General features: G+C 43.5%; 1 protein-coding gene across 1 annotated transcript in view; it reads right to left on the bottom strand.

The window, feature by feature from the left end:
* The window catches only part of MAG (myelin associated glycoprotein), a 75,787-nt gene that overhangs the window by 34,316 nt on the left and 22,824 nt on the right, over positions 1–18,647 (bottom strand). Inside the window, exons 4-7 of the mRNA XM_033962579.1 lie at positions 13,755–14,123; positions 11,184–11,480; positions 5,789–6,046; positions 1,670–1,930 (exon numbers count right to left, since the gene is read on the bottom strand). Coding sequence (XP_033818470.1) covers positions 1,670–1,930; positions 5,789–6,046; positions 11,184–11,480; positions 13,755–14,123 — 1,185 coding nt within the window. The remainder of the gene's footprint in view (positions 1–1,669; positions 1,931–5,788; positions 6,047–11,183; positions 11,481–13,754; positions 14,124–18,647) is intronic.

Here is an 18,647-nt window from a genome sequence, read left to right on the forward strand (position 1 = left end):
CGTACAAACGTAAGGAAGTTCTTCTTCACCCAGAGATTGGTAGAAAACCGGAACGCTCTTCCAGAGGCTGTTATAGGGATAAACACCCTCCAGGGATTCAAGAGAGGGTTAGATAAGTTCCTGCTGAACCAGAACGTACGCAGGTAGGGCTATACTCAAATAGGGCACTGGTCTTTGACCTAAGGGCTGCCACGTGAGCGGACTGCTGAGCACGATGGACCACTGGTCTGACCCAGCAGCGCCAATTCTTATGTTCTTATGTACACAACTTGCCAATCTGATCTCTCCATCACCTCCATCTCCGTCCCCCATAAAAAGCATTCAAACAACATCTATGAGCATCTATAAAGCAAGCTTTTGGGGTTGAATTGATAGAAAAATGATCTTGTGTTTTGTTGGTTTAATAATGAAACCAGAACAATTGTTCTCATTTAGCGCTAGATTCTCAAAACTGCAATAAAAACCGATGGGCCGTTGTCACAGCCATTATTATAGCGATTTCAAAAAGGCAAGCCATTTAAAAAAAATGCTATGCATGCAAATGAGGTTGGCGGAGAGTAGTGAAGGTTTGTTAAATTTATATGAGATGAGTCGCTGGTGATAGTGATCAGCACATGTGCAGAATGCGTCACGAAAGAGGTATAAATGTGCCAAGAGAAACAATGCTGTAAGTTGTGTGTCAATCATAGGTGGGCCAGAGCTATTAGATGAAGGGACGGGAGGGGAGATGCAAAGTTGGCTTTCAACAAGCGCGCATAAGATATGTGTTTTATCTCCCCAAAACTACTATAATTCATGTAAATCTTGTCATTTGTTTTTAATGTCAAATTTTATCATGAACCACTGCCAGAAACACATATGACATGGCTATAATACACGCACTCAAGAAGCGTGCTTTTGTCCACTCCCCCCCCACCACCACCACATAAGACTATAATTTAAGTGAATCGTGTAATTTTTATTTTGTTTCATTAACCACAGGCACTCGTCAGAGATCTGCTTTTCAAAGTGCTGGCACAGTAGTGGCACCGCCAGACCAGTCGCTGATTTTTACTCGCCGAAAACCGATGCCACGCTTGGAGAATCACTCGGTGATGATGAAGAATTGACCGGAGTGCTTGTTTAAATATGGATGAGCCCATTTGCATGGCAGAATCAGAAGCTCAGAAAAGACCACGGTAAGCCATTTTGATAATCCGCCACTAAAATACATGCATGCTAAACCGACTGGAACCGGTTTAGTGACCGCGTTAAGGACAACGTTAAGTTTTGAGAATCTGGGCCTTAGAAACGTGCTCCAGTCACCTTCATGGAGTCAGGAAGAAATTATATTTTGTATTATTTATCTGAAGAACATCACTGCTCCATGAAAATTTTGCTTTTTTGTATGCGTGCAAGGGTTGGCATCCTCAGGATCGCTGCAAATTGACAACAAGTAATCCAAAAATAATTGGCAAGTCAAAGTTAGAAAGGTGGATTCACTATATCCTCCATAACTCTTTGAAGTCTTTCTCAGCCTGACCTTTCCATAATTCTTCATGATCTCTTGAAGTCCCTCCCAACACTATCTTCTGTGGTTCTAGATTACTTTTGGAAGTCCCTTTCAGCATAACTTTTCTTTGATACCATGATATCTTCTTTTCACTTAAGTTCTGCTGGCAATACTCACACTCAACAGTGAGGCTGAATGAACTGTTGCTATAGCCATACTGGTTTTCAGCTGTGCACCAGTACTCTCCATCATCCTCATCATTTACGACAGGGATCTCTAGTAGGATCTCACTCTCATAGACCACTCTCTTGAGCACCATCTGATCCTTCATAATGGACATGATGGGCTCGGGATTCCCTTGTGTACTACAGAAGATCGTGAGATAGTCACCTTCCACCACCAAAGCAGATGAGTTCATGGTGGGCTTCCATGGAGCATCTGCAAAGGCACAAAGCAGCATAGGCATGAGATTAGCCTTTCAGTCAGAGCCCTCTTAATGAATTGTTAATTTCAGAATACATGGGTTAATCAAAGAGGATCTCTAGTTGTGAAGAAAAGGAAAACCATAGATCAACTGAAGTTCATGATATTGTAACAGAAATGAAACTGAGCAGATTAGATGCTTTTCCCATGTATTCTTTAATTTTCTTATTGTTTTTGTTTCCACCCTCCTCTCTAAGGCCATTCTATGTACCCACTCATTCCATGAAGAAGTATTTTCTGATGTTGTCTTGAGTCTACTTCCTGTAGAACATGGGTGCTCAAACCAGTCTTTGGGACACACCTAGCCACTCAGGTTTCCAGTAATCTATAATGACCAAGACTATAAAACGGATTTGAATACAATGGAGGTGCTGCATGCAAATTTATCTCATGCATATTCATTGTGGATATCCTGAAACCTTATATGGCAATGTCTATCCCAAGGGTTGAGAACTCCTATCCTAGAACATTAATTTCTTTCAAAAAAGTTTGCTTCTCATGCCTGATAAATACCTTTGAGGCATTTGACTGGCTCTATCATATTCCTCCTTTCTTCTCATCTAGATATACATGTTTAGGTCTGTAAGTCTCATCTCATATGGCATTTGAACCATTTTGGTAGCCCTCCCATGGATTAACTCTTACCAGTTTATATCTTTCTGGAGGTACAGATTTCAAAATTCAACACAGTAAGTTCTATTTTCAGACCTCTTCCCCTTCCACTACCTGTGTAACTTGTGGGTATACAGACACTTTGTACCCAAAGTCCACAAGTAAATATTCCTAGGGAAAAACCCCTGGCTTTAAAACTTTGCAATACAATGCGATGTCAAAATGAAAAATTATTTTATTTTAAATACCTGCATTATCCATTAGTTCTAAGCGAGATACAATATAAACAAACACACTAAAAATAAAACACAAACTAAACAAACATAAAAGCAATAATAACACAAGCCAACAAAAAAAAAAAATGTTTTTTATCTCAGTGCCTTGGGTTTTTTATACCTGTTCCTGGGGTTATTTGGGGTGCTGATTCAGAAAATTACATTGGATAGACTGTATCAGCTCTAGTTTCTTAGATATGGTGGAATTTATGAATTTTTTTACCTTTGGGATAGTAGAGTCAAACATGAACATTGGGCAAAAAAAGATGGCTTCCAAGGGAATATATGATGGTTGGAGAATATAAGAATAGCCTTACTGGGGCAGACCAATGGTCCATCAAACCCAGTAGCCCGTTGTTACAGTGGCCAATCCAAGTCACTAGTACCTGGCCAAAACCCAAGGTGTAGCAATATTCCATGCTACTGATACAGGGTAAACATGTAAAAACTTCTTATCTGACATAATTTAAAGCCACTGGGAAGTCATAAACCCATGATGTTTAATAATAGTGATTGTCAGCATTGTCAGCAGTGGCTTCTCCCGTGCCTTTCTCAATAATAGACTATGGACTTTTCCTCCAGGAACTTGTCCAAACCTTTCTTAAAACCAGCTATGCTATCCAGAGCTTAACTATTCTCTGAGTGAAAAAAAATTTCCTCCTACTGGTTTTAAAAATATTTCCCTGTAATTCATCAAGTGTCCCCTAGTCTTTGTAATTTTTGACGGAGTGAAAAATCGATCCACTTGTACCCGTTCTACTCCACTCAGGATTTTGCAGACTTCAATCATATCTCCCCTCAGCCGTCTCTTTTCCAAGCTGAAGAGCCCTAACCTTTTTAGTCATTCCTCATACGAGAGGAGTTCCATCCCCTTTACCATCTTGGTTGCTCTTCTTTGAACCTTTTCTAGCACCACTATATCTTTCTTGAGATAAGGAGATCAGAATTGAACGCAATACTCAAGATGAGGTCGCACCATGTAGTGATACAGGGGAATTATAACATTCTTAGGGCTCCTTTTACTAAGCCGCGTTAGCGGTTTAACGCACGTAATAGAGCAAGCTATACTGCCGACCGTGCTAGCCGCTACCGCCTCCTCTTGAGCAGGCAGTAGTTTTTTGACTAGCGCAAGGGTTAGCGCATTATAAAAAGTCATGTGCGATAAATCCGCTAACGCGGCATCGTAAAAGGAGCCCTTAGTCTTGTTAACCATCCCTTTTTTAATAATTCCTAGTATCCTATTTGATTTTTTGCCCGCCGCCACACATTGAGCGGAAGGTTTCATCGTATTGTCTACGATGACACCCAGATCCTTTTCTTGGATGCTAATCCCCAAGGTGGACCCTAGCATCCAGTAACTGCGATTCAAGTTATTCTTCCCAATGTGCATCACTTTGCATTTGTGCACATTAAATTTAATCTGCCATTTGGACGCCCAGTCTTCCAATTTCCTAAGATCCGCCTGCAATTTTTCACAATCTGCATGCGTTTTAACAACTTTGAACAGTTTAGTGTCATCTGCAAATTTAATCACCTCACTCGTTCTAATTTCCAGATCTATTAAAAATAAGTTAAATAGCACCGGTCCTAGTACCCCTGGGCACTCCACTGTTTACTCTCCTCCATTGAGAAAAATGACCATTTAACCCTACCCTCTGTTTTCTATCCGATAACCAATTCCTAATCCACTACTGAACTTTGCCACCTATCCCATGACACTTTAATTTTCTCAGGAGCCTCTCGTAGGGAACTTTATCAAAAGCTTTCTGAAAATCTAGATATACTATATCAACCGGCTCACCTTTATCCATATGCTATAGGGGTCCCAAGAGGGGTCCCAGATGAATTTAAGGCCCGAGCTCAGGTTAAGGCTGGGTTTGAGTTCCTTATTCCCTTTATTACTATTAATAAGAATGTTGATTGGATTAGTTAAATTTATTATAATCAGCAACGCTTTGTGAACTACTCTAGGGACGCCTTACAAGGTGTTACTGATCAATTAGGCTCCACTTCTCAGATGGTTTTCAAAATCGTATGGTCCTAGATATGATTCTAGCTGAGAATTCTGTTAAATTCTTCCTAGTACTTTAAGCTGTTGCACTTTTATTCCTGACAATATAGGTCCTACTATGGCCATTCAGAAATTAGCAGACCTCTTTGCTGAGCTCAAATGTAACTCTGATTTATCTAATTCTTGGGATCAGTATTTTAGTTGAATGCAGGGTTGGGTAAAAGACCTTCTTATTGATATAATCTCTATTATTATCTGCACTCTTGTCTTGACTGCTCGTGTATTGTGTTATTCATATTACAGTTCCTAAAAAACCCCTCCTCGAGAGACATATCCAGAGTATCACTCCCTTCCAGCTCATGCTGTGCATTTATAACGTCATTTTCATGACGTAAGAGGGGATTGAAGGGATACTTTTCATGTGCCTTGCAGCATTTTTTCAACTGTGTTTGAAGTTGTAAATCCAGACTGTTTGCCTTCTCTTGCTGATATATTACAAGGCCATTGTATGTTTGAAAAGATATGTTCTTAACTTGTTGTGAAGTGAATTCAATTGTTTTTATAAGCCATATTTGCAAACAGCTTTAGATTAGGGGGCTCTGCTGGCTAAGGCTTTTCTGACCTTTTGGACTCCAGTCTTGAGATAGAAAAAATGCTGATGTATTTAAAGTTTCATGTGACCTGTGTCCATATATGGTTTGTGTTTACGTCACATGCTGACACATGCTGACAACACTGATTCATTTAGAATGATATAAAAGGGATGTGAAGCTCACAATAAAATTGGACATGTTTGAAAGATGATTTCTGGTCTTTAAGATATGTCCCCGGGTACCTGGCTTCCAAATGACAGATACAGAGAAAGTATGGGCAGGAATTGGGACCTAATCCTTTTCAAATACTACATATACTTACACATAACAGCTAGTCCCAAGGACTTATTAACTTTTCCATATTCATTCTCTGCCACACAGGTATAAATCCCATCATGAGAATTGGACACATTATCCAATTCCAGGGTTAGGTTCCCAGAGGCCTCTTGCTTCAGGATGGTCTCATACTTCAGCCAGGTGACTTGGGATATAGGGTTACTCTCCACCACACAGATCAGAACCACATGAGCACCTTCTGTGGTTTCCAAGGAGGAGTTAACTTCCACTATCTTGGGTGCATCTGAAAGAGAGAGGGAGCATGAGCCACAGAACATGTCAACTGAAAATAAAAAGAGAGTGACAACACACTTATTTTCGACCACTTTTCTTCCTACCACCCCCCCCCCCCCCCGCCAGCTGACTGAGTTGGAAAGAGGGAAAAGGGACAGGATTTGATATATTGCCTTTCTGTGGTTACAGTCAAAGCAGTTTACATATTATATACAGGTACTTATTTTGTACCTGGAGTAATGGAGGGTTACGTGACTTGCCTGGAGTCACAAGGTCCAGTCCCAGGTCATTGCACTAACCATTAGGTGTACTGCACCCAATTCTAACTCTTCTCAGTGCAGTACAGCAGTACAGTACTAACCCAGGAACTCAGGCAGCAGAGTACTAAGCACATAATGAGAAGAAGATTCTCAAAACTTAAACATGCCTTTAACATGCTCACTAAACCGGTTCCAGTTGGTTTAGCTTGCATGCATTTTAGCGGCAGATTATCAAAATGGCTTACCGTGGTCTTTTCTAAGTTTCCTAGTAGTCTCCGATTCTGCCATCAAATGTAATACGAGGTCATTAATATTAAAATGCGCACTTTGAGCGATTCTCTATCACCACTGAGTGATTCCCTAACCTTGTTGTGCCACATTTGCAGCTAAAATTTGTCGACAGGTCTGAGCTGTCGTAGCTTTACTTTCTGATCAGTGCAGAGTGCTGATTGGCTCAGGCACTGACAGGAAATTAAGGTTTGACAACTCAACCCATCCCACCCCACCCCAACCCCCGTAAATTAAAAAAAATAAAAAAACAACCCCAAGTTGAAGATCGGCAGGACAGATGCCCACTCTCTCCCACCGTGCTCGCACAACTTTCAGACACCAGCTCCTGGCTGCGGGAGGGATGCTAACTCCCACCTGCCACATTGCACAACCCCCCGACACACACACCCTTTGGCAGTGGAAGGGATGTCCACTCCCTCCTGCCATGTCGCACAATCCCCAAACACTACTACCTCTCTCCCACCATTGCCAACCCCCCCTGACAACTCCCCCAGTGTCGACGACCCCCCCCTGCCCCTACCTGCCTTATTGATGAAATCTGGCTGGAAGGACACCTATCCGCCCCTTCCTGGTGCATCCTAGGCCAGAGTGCCTGGGCCAATCAGAGCCTTAGGCATCTACCTTGTGCACCCCACCATGCACCGTGAAGGGGCAGGCCTGACATTTTGTATGAGGTGGGCCTGCCAGATGGAATGTGTAGAAAGAGGCTGGAGGGTCATTGGCATGGGGGGAGATGTTGGGGGGGCAATGGCGGGAGGGAATGGGCAGCCCTCCCACTGCACGGGGGGGGGGGGGGGTAGTAGTGTCCGAGGATTGTATGATGTGGCGGGAGGGAGTGGGCATTCTCCCGCTGCCAGGGGTGGGTGTCAGAAGGCTGTGCAACAGTTGCTGAAGGGAGAGAATATCCATAGAGTCCTAAGGGGATGGGATTTGATATACCACCTTTCTGTGGTTACAATCAAAGCAATTTACATATTATATACAGGTATTATTTTATACCTAGGACAAAGGAAGGTTAAGAGGGGCATAACAACCAGGACGCGGGAAGTCATCATGCCATTGTATCGAGCGATGGTGCGTCCACATCTGGAATACTGCGTTCAATATTGGTCGCCGTACCTCAAGAAGGACATGGCGGTACTTGAGAGAGTCCAAAGGAGAGCAACGAAACTGGTAAGAGGGCTGGAACACTGCCCATACGCCGAGAGGTTGGAAAGGCTGGGGCTCTTCTCTTTGGAAAAAAGGAGGCTCAGGGGAGATATGATAGAGTCCTTCAAGATCATGAGGGGCATAGAGAGGGTGGATAGGGACAGATTCTTCAGGCTGAAGGGGACAACAGGTACGAGGGGGCATTCGGAGAAACTGAAGGGAGATAGGTTCAAAACAAATGCAAGGAAGTTTTTTTTCACCCAAAGGGTCGTGGACACCTGGAATGCGCTACCGGAGGAAGTGATCAGGCAGAGTACGGTACAGGGATTCAAACAGGGATTGGACGGATTCCTGAGGGATAAAGGGATCGTGGGATACTGAGAGAGGTGCTGGGATGTAACACAGGTATAGAAAGCAAACCAGGTAATAAGTATAGAAACCCAACCAGGTAGTGCATGTGCAAGACCAGAGGGTTAGGACTTCGATGGGAAGATAGGACTCAATGGGAAACCAAGGTGGCAAGGGGGCCCCTTCTGGTGATTCAGACAGGTCGTGACCTGTTTGGGCTGCCGCGGGAGCGGACTGCTGGGCAGGATGGACCTATGGTCTGACCCGGCGGAGGCACTGCTTATGTTCTTATGTTCTTAAGTGATTTGCCCAGAGTCACAAGAAGCTATAGTGAGAATTGAAATTTTGTCGGTTGTGAGATCCTGCTTCTTTGCTTTACACAGGATTCGTTCTATCCGTGCTTATATTGATAAACCGTGTTGTGAGTCTCTCATTTATGCTTTAGTTATTTCAAAGCTTGACTATTGCAATATTGTTTACACTGGATTACCGTCAGTATCTATTAAGAAATTGCAAACTATCCAGAATCCTGCTATTAGAGTTCTTGTAAATGCTCAGAGATATGACCATATATCTCCTTTTTTAAAGGAGTACTATTGGCTACCTGTTCACAAGGCTTTAACACTTGCCTTTAAAGTGCTACAATCTGGTCAGCCAGACAATTCGGGAAAATTACTAGTTTCTTACAGGCCTACTTGTAATTTTTGTTCGGCATCTGCTCATCAATTGACTTTGCCTCCAGTTCCATTTGGTGTGATTAGCTTCAACAAGTAACTGTTGTTTCTTTTTTTTTTTTTTTTTTTTTTTTTGCATTTGTTCCTAATTTATGGAATTCTCTTCCAGTTGTGATTCGCTCTGAGCTTTCTTACATAAAATTCAGGTCAATGCTTAAGACTCATCTCTTTGGTCTAGCATTTCCTTGAAAATATTGGGAGTAGAGTCCTCTCTCTGGCAATTATTTAGACTCCAATTAATTTTGATTTTAATTTTGGGTTTTATTTTCATCTTTTTTTACTTTTCTATGTTTTAATGGTGTTCCTTTCTCTTTTTTTTATTTATTTGTAAACTGTGCTGTTGCTAAATCGAAGTGTGGTCAAAAATTGTAATAAACATAACATAAACATATTAGGCTACTTCTCCATTTCTAAAGTGTGGTCATTGTAAAGTTTTGTGATGTCATTTATATTCAGTAAAACTGTTTCAAAAGGCAGCTTCCAGGGGAGGAGAGACTGTCAGCAGTGGCAAAGTATGGGGTCTCTTCCATTAGGGCTACCATATTTTTGACCTGAAAAAGAGGACACATGACCACACCCCCAAGCCACTCTCAGCTGTGCACCTGGCCCAGCCCCCCAAAAGCTAGTTTGGCAGCCAGGGCCAGCTTACATGGAATCTGATGGTTCTCCCCCTCTTACCTCCTCTGCACCGTAATTCTACTTTCTTTGGGCCACTGTCAACTCAGTGATGTGAGCTGCTGCCGTCGGTCTGCCCCAGAAGCCGCCTCTCTACAGGTCCCACCTCTGTGGGAACAGGAAATCACTGCAGAGAGGCGGCTTTCGGGGTAGACTAACAGCAGAAGGCTTATGTTGCCGAGCTGCTGGCAGCCCGAAGAAAATAGAATTGCAGCACTGAGAAAGTAAGAGGGGAAGAGCCACTGGATTCCTTGTAAGCCGGCCCTGTCAAACCCAGACAGACTCTACAATTTTAAAAAACCTGTCCTGACGCCTGGACAGTCCTCTAAGATGACCGGGTTTTCCAGGACACATGGTAACCCTATCTTACATGTCACAAGTACCTCTTAAAGTCTTCTTTTCTTCACCAGCAATGAGCAATACTCCTCACAGCCATTCACGCTGTCCCTGAGCCCTTCCTCTGACATAACTTCCTGTTGACAGGATCAGGAAGTTACGTCAAAGGGCAGGATCCATCAGTGAAGAAACCGAGTGAAGTAAACCCTGCTCGCTGCCGGTGAAGAAAAGTTTAAGAGGTACCAGGGGGAATGCATCTAAGAGACCCCCCATCACTGGGAGGGGGAGGATGCCAGGCACCAACTTCCTTCCACCCCTAGGGCCAGCTTCTCTTGTTATGTCACTGCCTATCAGGTGGGATTGTTGGAGCAGAAAGATATATGACACTTCCGTTCTCTATGAATTCTGAAAACCAAGGGGTCCTCTGGGTGGGCAAGGCAAAAAAAAAAAAAGAGGAAGACATTATAAAACCTTGAAGGATTAATATGCCAATATGGCATGAGCTCTGGCACAAGGGGCATGTAAATGTCAAGGATTACACAGTTATCCCAAGGACTACAGCTAATATATTAAATAAATGCCGGACAAATACCGGGTTTTGCAAAGTCCGTCCAGGACAGACCTCTAAAAGAGAACATGTCTTATGTTTTCCCGGACGTCTGGTAACCCTAATCCTAATGAACTGGGCTCAATTCCCACCATAGGTCCCTGTGACCCTGGGCAAGTCACCCAACACTCCACTGCCCTAAGTACAGGAAAAGATTGTGAGCCCACTAGGAACAGAGAAAGTGCCTGCATATAATGTGTACAATGCTGCATGTGTCTAGTTGCACTACAGAAATGATTATCAGTAGCAGTATAAGGAGTTGTTCTCCTGGCAATTAATTGCAATAAAGTTCTATAACTTATTCGCTGGTCTCTGTTTTTCACAGCTACTTGGAGTTCCTCAGAGGCTCCCACAGGATTGCTGATGTACTGTAGGTAAGAAACATCTGTTTAACCAAAGATTCTGCTACTCTCTGTGCACTTCAATATCATCGAGTCTAGGCATGCCAAATTTGCATCCCATGAGGAAATTCTGTGCAGCCCATATTGTAGTGTCTAATATGCATTCTAAATTTGACATCTGGTTCATTATAGAATGTAAATTTGGCTCCAAAATAATTGTAATAGGGAGAATAGAGAAGGTGAATATTTTACTGTGGTCCATTGATAAATGTGCAGCTGCCATAGTGGCCCATCATTAGTCTAGAAAAGAGAGTTGAGTGTTAAGTAGTTGTGTATAGTGATGCAAGAATACACTTGTTATACAGGTGATTGCTGGCAGTGATTCATTCATGGTGCCGGGACTTACGCTTCACATCCAGTGTGAGAAACCTGTGGTACTCCAGCACCGTGTCAGGGTAGCTGACCTTGCAGCCGACCCTGTGTCCATTGTCCTTCTGGGAGGGCAGAAACCTCAGGAGAGATAAAACAGTCCAGGTACCATCATCCTCCTCGAGGCGTCCAAAGATGGAGTGCTGCCGTAGACCCTCGACTCCGAGCCAGCTCAGTGAAGGCTTCATGTTGGGGCAGTTGTCTGGTACCAGGCATGTTAACTCAATTTCTGAATCTATCAGAATTTCAGGGGGGGACAGGACTGAGGGCTTGTCTGAGAAAAAGAAAAGATGTCAGGATTACATGATTGCATCATTAAATGTTTATATGATTTTTCTCTGTGGTGGCATAATTAGTTAGTTACTGTACAGCAGTTACTTAGCTGCTTAGGCTAAAAGAAGACCAGAGGTCCATTAAGTCTAGTTCCCTGTCATTGCATGATATTTCTCTAGGCTAGTAGACCAGGGACAGAGTTAAAACATTACACCTCTATTGTCAATTCTATAGCAGTATATTTCCCTAGAATCTATCTTCATTATCACATCTACTGAAATCTCTTCTTCTAAACAATTGTTGAACTTTGAGTGTAGCTGGTTCATCTCTGAGTTATTATGGGGAATCACTTTTAAAAGAGAAAAATATCCCCAAAATGGCATAATGTGGCATTTGGATGTTTTATTTATATCAAACCTGGGTATACTGAACTCATCTTTCCACCCCACCAGCAATAGCCAATGAAGGCTGTAACAACTGTTCCAACATGTCTCTAGGTGTTATACGAGGGCAAATCAAAAATTAAAGGCAATTGTTAAATTACGCAATAACCGGAACAGAACTAGCAAAATGCAACATATGTTCTTGGCCTTTAGTCATGTGGCAGCCATGAGGTCAGAAACATGGACGCTCCATTGCAAGCACCATTGAAGAACAATGTGCAGTAGTGCGCTTTCTTTGGGCAGAGGGAGTGAAACCTGTGGAAATTCATTATTGGATATTGACTCGGTATGGACAAAGCACCATGAATCAATGAAAGGTTTAAAGCATGAAGAACAGGTGTAACCGACGAAGGTCATTCTGGTTGCCCATCAATATCGCACACACAAGTGCACATTGACAGGGCAGATGCCTTGATTAGAGAAAAACAATGGATAACAGTGTCTCAGCTGGCTGCATTTTTGAATATCAGCTATGGATCTGCATTTGCCATAATGCCTGATGACTTGGGATACAGGAAAGTCTGCACACTATGGGTTCCCAAACAGCTTACTGCACACGCAACAGTATGTGGAGGTTGTGACCCAATTCCTAAGGAAGTCCCTGATTGAGGCCTGATTGGCACCAGGGAGGGGCCTAAGACCCAGTGTCATTGCAAAGAGAGGAGGAGCAGGAGGTGTTTTCAGTACCTCCTGCTCCCATCTTTAAGGTACAGGGCACGGGGTCCTGGAGGGGGAGGGGGCATCCGGTGGCAGGAGGGAGTGGGCATCCCTACTGCCTTTTTCTTTGGGGGGAGGGAGGATGTCTTTCCAGGCAGGAGGGAGTGAGCATCCCTACTGTTGTTTTTTTTGGGGGGGAGCAGGGGCGCCTTCGTGGCCGGAGGGAGTGGGGAATGCTAGTGCGAGGAGGGGATTTTTTAATGGGGCAGATGGTGTGTGTTTAAGTCGTGCAGAACATCTGTTCCATTAAAAAAAAAAAGCAAAAGCCCAACAGCAGTGACAGGAGGCTGATTCCCCTGTCACTACTGTTACAGCTCTGCATTGAGCGGAGTCGATGGGTTTGCATGCAAATAATTTGCACCTCCGTACAAATCATTTGCATGCAGACTTGATAGTGATTCAATCACTGTTGGAAAATCGGCCAGAGAATTGGCCAACAGCGAATGAGTCGCTATTGTTAGTGAAAGAGCAGTTACATGCATGACTACTAATAAGTGCCCATTAGAACCAATTACAGCCAATAATTCATCGTTAACATAGCAGCTAATTATTAATTTACATGCGCAGTGATACTATTCTATAAACTGCACATGCAACTTAAGTGTAACATTGTGCATGCAAGTTTATTGAATTAGGGGGATGGTCCCTAAATTTAGGTGACCAGTTATAGAATGAGGGGAGATATTGTACAGCTATGCAGATAGTTTTTGCTGAAAACTGGAGGGTAATTTTCAAAAGGCCATTTCTGGAGGTATAGGGTTGTCAAGGACCTCCAGATTCTCAAGAAAGGTTAATCTAGTCCTGGTTTTACCCCATGACTTATACAGACTAAAGGCAAAATAGAAAAGCTCTACGAGCTGTTGACCACTCTACTCAACTAAAACACTTTGGAAATTACCTTAATAAGAGTATGGTATCACAGCGATCATGTCTGGATTTAAAAAAAGGTTTAGACAAGTTCCTAGAGGAAAAGTTCTTAGTCTGCTATTGAGATAGACATGGAGGGAAGCCACTGCTTATCTCTGGGATGATAGCATGGAATCTTGGGTTTCTGTCATATACTTGTGACCTGGATTCTTAAGGTAAAGAGATGTATTAAAAGCCCATTTCCATACCCATTATTTCCAGGATGCTGTGCTCGGAGAAAGTGTACTGGTTGTAGCCGCCCAGGTCTGCCCGGAAGTAGTATTTGCCTTGAATGTCAGTGGTAATCCTCTCGATCTGTAGGGAACAGTTCTTCTGCTGCAGCTCGCCCAGGAACTTGGTGCGCCCTTGGTAAGTCTCATGGGTGGTGCTTGTCTTGGACTTCAAGACCACTGGGGGGTGATTCTTAGGGTAGGGGCTATTGAAATACCAGATACCATGGACTGAGGATGGCCGGAGCTCCTCAGGGTAGTCAAACCTGCATGGGATGGCAACACAGGTTTCCTGCAGAGCGGAGATGGTCTGGGGCATCCAGGCTGCCCACTGACCACAAAAAACTCCTGAAAGGAGAATAGAGTGAAAAAGAAATGTACAGAGAACCACAAGTCAGTCTTATCACTACATGAGCATTTTCAACATTAGGGGAGGACTTTACCCTGCCGTGAATCTGAAACGGCTATATTAGCAGGATATTGCTTACAGATGCTGGCACTGATATACACACAGATAAGTGATTATTGTTTGAAAATGTTTAAAAAGTGACATTATTAGTTTTATATAATTTGTTCGGTTTGGATTAGAGAATGACACGGGGAGCGATCCCCGCAGCGAACCGCTGCGTGACTGCGTCCAAATGAGGCGGGCCCGCCCCTCCCCTCCCCTGCCTAACCCACAGGATCCTAGGGCCTGATTGGCTCAAGCACCTAAGGCCCCTCCTATAGCGGGAGTGGCTTTAGGTGCCTAGACCAATCAGGCCCTAGGATCCTGTGGGTTGGGCAGGGTAGGGGCGGGCCCGCCTCATTTGGACGGAGGCAAGCCTGCTGGCCATACGTGTGAGGAGCCGTCCGGTCCAACTTTGAAAGTAAGACTAAGGGGGTTCCGGGGTGGGAGGGTTCGTTGGGGGGGGGGGGTCCAGCAGGAGGGGTTGGGTACCCTTCTGCTGCGATTGTCGGGAGGGCCGTTGGGGGGGTCTACAGGAGGGGTTGGGTGCCCTCCTGCCGTGATCGCTGGGGGGAGGGGAGACTTGCAGCCGTAGCCGCGGTCACTATGCTAATCACGGCAGCATTTAAAGTACATGTCGTGTTTGTTTTTGCATTGCTAGCCCCAGGGGTGGTGGAAGATTAGTGATTGAAAAACTGTATGAAAAATAACTATTTTAAATTTAGTGATCAAAATGTGTCAGTTTTGAGAATTTATATTAATTAATTTTTTCTCTGCGTGTTTTGTTTTTGTATAGTTATTAACTAATATTTAACTAAGTTTTAAAGTTTAAAAATTTTAAAGAATGTTTCCTTTATACGTAAATAAAGAAAAGTATATAAAATCGTACCCGTTTGAGGCTTTTATGTATGCAGCGGTGACGGTGACGGGGCGGTGAATGGGGTTGCAGTGGCGGTGACGGGGTGGTGAATGGGGTGGCAGTGGCGGTGACGGGGCGGTGAAGGGAATGGCGGTGACGGGGCGGTGCAGAGGATGGTGAGACGGGGACGGGGCGGTGACGGGGACCAATTTTTTCACCGTGTCATTCTCTAGTTTGGATATGAGAAATAAGAGCACATAAGCACTTTTAAGTTGTATGGTGCATAGAGAAAGAAGATTCTATGAAAGATATCTCCATTCTGTGACCCTAAACAAGACCCACTTTCACAAAGGGTCAGCCTTTGCGTGTTAGTTTAGTGATTACAGCTGAGCACTGCCGGCAGGCTAGATGTCTCTAGTCTCTTCAATCCCTGCTACACCAGAACAGGAAGTTACTTTAGCTGTTCCGGTGCAATAGGGACTGAAGAGACCTTGAGAGACTGGAGCCAGCAATGCTCTGTTTTAATCGCTAGCACTGCTGGCAGCTATGAAAGGTTAGAGGGAGGGAGGAAGGGAAGGAGGATAGAGAGTCCCAACCACAGTGGAAGGAAGGGAGGAAGGAGAGAGACCCAACCACAGGGGAGAGGGAAGAAGGAGAGAGAGAGAGAAATACATGACTGGGGGAGATGGAAAGAGAGAGGGTAGAGAGCAGGGGGTAGAGGGAGGTGATCAGGGGTGAGAGAGAGGAAGGGGAGAGATACCTGACTAAGAATATCATAATGCCCCTGTATTGCTTCATGGTGCGACCTCACCTGGAGTATTGCGTTCAATTCTGGTCTCCTTATCTCAAGAAAGATATAGTGGTACTAGAAAAGGTTCAAAGAAGAGCGATCAAGATGGTAAAGGGGATGGAACTCCTCTCGTACGAGGAAAGACTGAAAAGGTTAGGGCTCTTCAGCTTGGAAAAGAGATGACTAAGGGGAGATATGATTGAAGTCTACAAAATCCTGAGTGAAGTAGAATGGGTACAAGTGGATCGATTTTTCACTCCGTCAAAAATTACAAAGACTAAGGGACATTCAATGAAGTTACAGGGAAATACTTTTAAAACCAATAGGAGGAAATTTTTTTCCACACAGAGAATAGTTAAGCTCTGGAACGCGTTGCCAGAGGATACGATAAGAGCGGATAGCATAGCTGGTTTTAAAAAAGGTTTGGACAAGTTCCTGGAGGAAAAGTCCATAGTCTGTTATTGAGAAAGACATGGGGGAAGCCACTGCTTGCCCTGTATTGGTAGCATGGAATATTGCTACACCTTGGGTTTTAACCAGGTACTAGTGACCTGGATTGGCCACCGTAAGACGGGCTACTGGGCTTGATGGGCCATTGATCTGACCCAGTAAGGCGATTCTTATGATCTTATGTACCTGACTTGGGTGGGGGAAGGGAGAGAGGAAGAAGAGAGATATACCTGAACAGGGAAGAGAGGGCGAGAGGGAAGGAGGAAGGAAGGAAAGAGAGATACCTGACCAGGGGGTATCGGGAGAGAGGGAGGGGGAAAGAAAGATACCTGATCAGGGGTGAGAGGGAGGGAGGAAGGAATGAGATATCTGACTAGGGGGGAGGGAGAGAGGAAGGAGAGAGATATACTTGAAAATGGGGGGAGAGGGAAGGAGGAAGGAGAGAGAGAGAGATGCCCAACCACAGGGGGGAGACAGATTGATGCCTGACCATAGGGAGGAGATAGACGTCCGACCACAGGGGGAGAGAGAGGTAGGGAGGAAAGAGAAAGAGAGAGAGAGATAACTGACCAGCGGGAAGAGAGCGGGTTGCACAACCATGGGGAGGGGGGAGGGAGAGGGAGGAGTGAGAGAGATGCCCAACCATGGGGAGAGGGAGAAAAAAAGGAATCAGAGAGATACCCAACCAGGTGGGGGAGGAAGGGGAAGGGAGGAGACAGATACCTGACCACGTGGGAGAAGGGAGAGGAGTGTGTGGCGTGGTGGTTGAAGCTACAGCCTCCGCACCCTGGGGTAGTAGGTTCAAATCCCATGCTGCTCCTTGTGACCCTGGGCAAGTCACTTAATCTTCCATAGCCCCAGATACTTTAGATAAATTGTGAGCCCACCGGGACAGATAGGGAAAATGCTTGAGTACCTGATTGTAAAACCGCTTAGATAACCTTGATAGGCGGTATATAAAATCCTAATAAACTTGAAACTTGAACTTGATATACCCAATTACAGGAAGGGAAGTAGAGTAAAAGATATATACATTACATTACATTAGAGATTTCTACTCCGCCATTACCTTGCGGTTCAAGGCGGATTACAAAAGAGATGAAAAACGTTGGGTTACAATGGAAGAACATTTGTCCTTTCTATAGAGGTAAAGAGTAGGTTATGTAGTTTCTGTGTGGCGGGTAACATTTATTAATAGAGAGTTACAGTAGTCAAGTTTTGCAACAATTAATGAGTGAATCAGTATGTTTAGTGATTTTGGCTCTAAAAATTTGGCAATTGATCGGATCATACGCAATTTGAAGAAACATGTTCTGACAGTATTCGTAATGTGTTCATGGAAGGATAACCTATCATCTATTGTAACTCCTAATATTTTTAGAGATCTTACTGAATTTAATTGAACGTTATCTAGAGTAAACGGAGCATTTAGATTTATATCTTTTTTCCAAGGGAAAAATAATGTTTTGGATTTTTGTACGTTTAGGGCTAACATGTTTGAGTTAAGCCATTGTTTAATATCTCCTAGTTTCCTATTTATTTCAATTATTTCATTTTTATTATCTGGATTCAGTGAATGAAGCAGTTGAACATCGTCGGCATAGGTGAAAGTAGTAAAGCCTATTGATTGACACATACAGAGCAATGGAGAAAGAAAAATATTGAATAAAAGTGGCGACAATATTGATCCTTGAGGAATACCGTAACTAGTGGTATAAGGTTTTGAAACTGTGTCTTTAAAGATCACCGTAGATGAGCGATCGGAAAGGAAAGAATGAAACCAGTCAAGAACTTGACCACCAACTCCTATTGTTTTCAGTCTGTCTAAAAGTAGTACATGATCAATAGTGTCGAATGCTGCTGATAAATCAAGAGAGAAAAGAATTACTGAATTATGATGATCTAAGTGGTAAAATATGTTAGTGGCTAGTCCAATTAGTGAATATTCAGTAGAGTAATTTTTCCTAAAACCTGTTTGATTTGGATGAAGCACATTGGTTGTTTCAACAAAGTCAGTCAGTTGTTCAAATACAAGCCTTTCGGTTAATTTTGCCAAAAAAGGAATATTGGCTATGGGCCGATAATTTGTAGCTTTTTCGGGTCCGGTTTTGTGGTCTTTTATTATCGGAATAATAGAGGCCTTTTTCCAGGCAGATGGCAATTGGCCTAGTTCTAAGCTATTTCGGATAAGATTGTGAATATGAGGCCCAAAACAAGGAAAAAATTTTTTCAAGATTACCGGAGGAATGATTTCATCTCATGTACCTTTTAGATTAACTCTCGAAAAAAGTTGTTTTATGTCTTCTAATGAAGGGAGATTGAAAG

This window comes from Geotrypetes seraphini, chromosome 11, assembly GCF_902459505.1.
Source record: "Geotrypetes seraphini chromosome 11, aGeoSer1.1, whole genome shotgun sequence".
In the NCBI taxonomy this organism is placed as follows: Eukaryota; Metazoa; Chordata; class Amphibia; order Gymnophiona; family Dermophiidae; genus Geotrypetes; species Geotrypetes seraphini.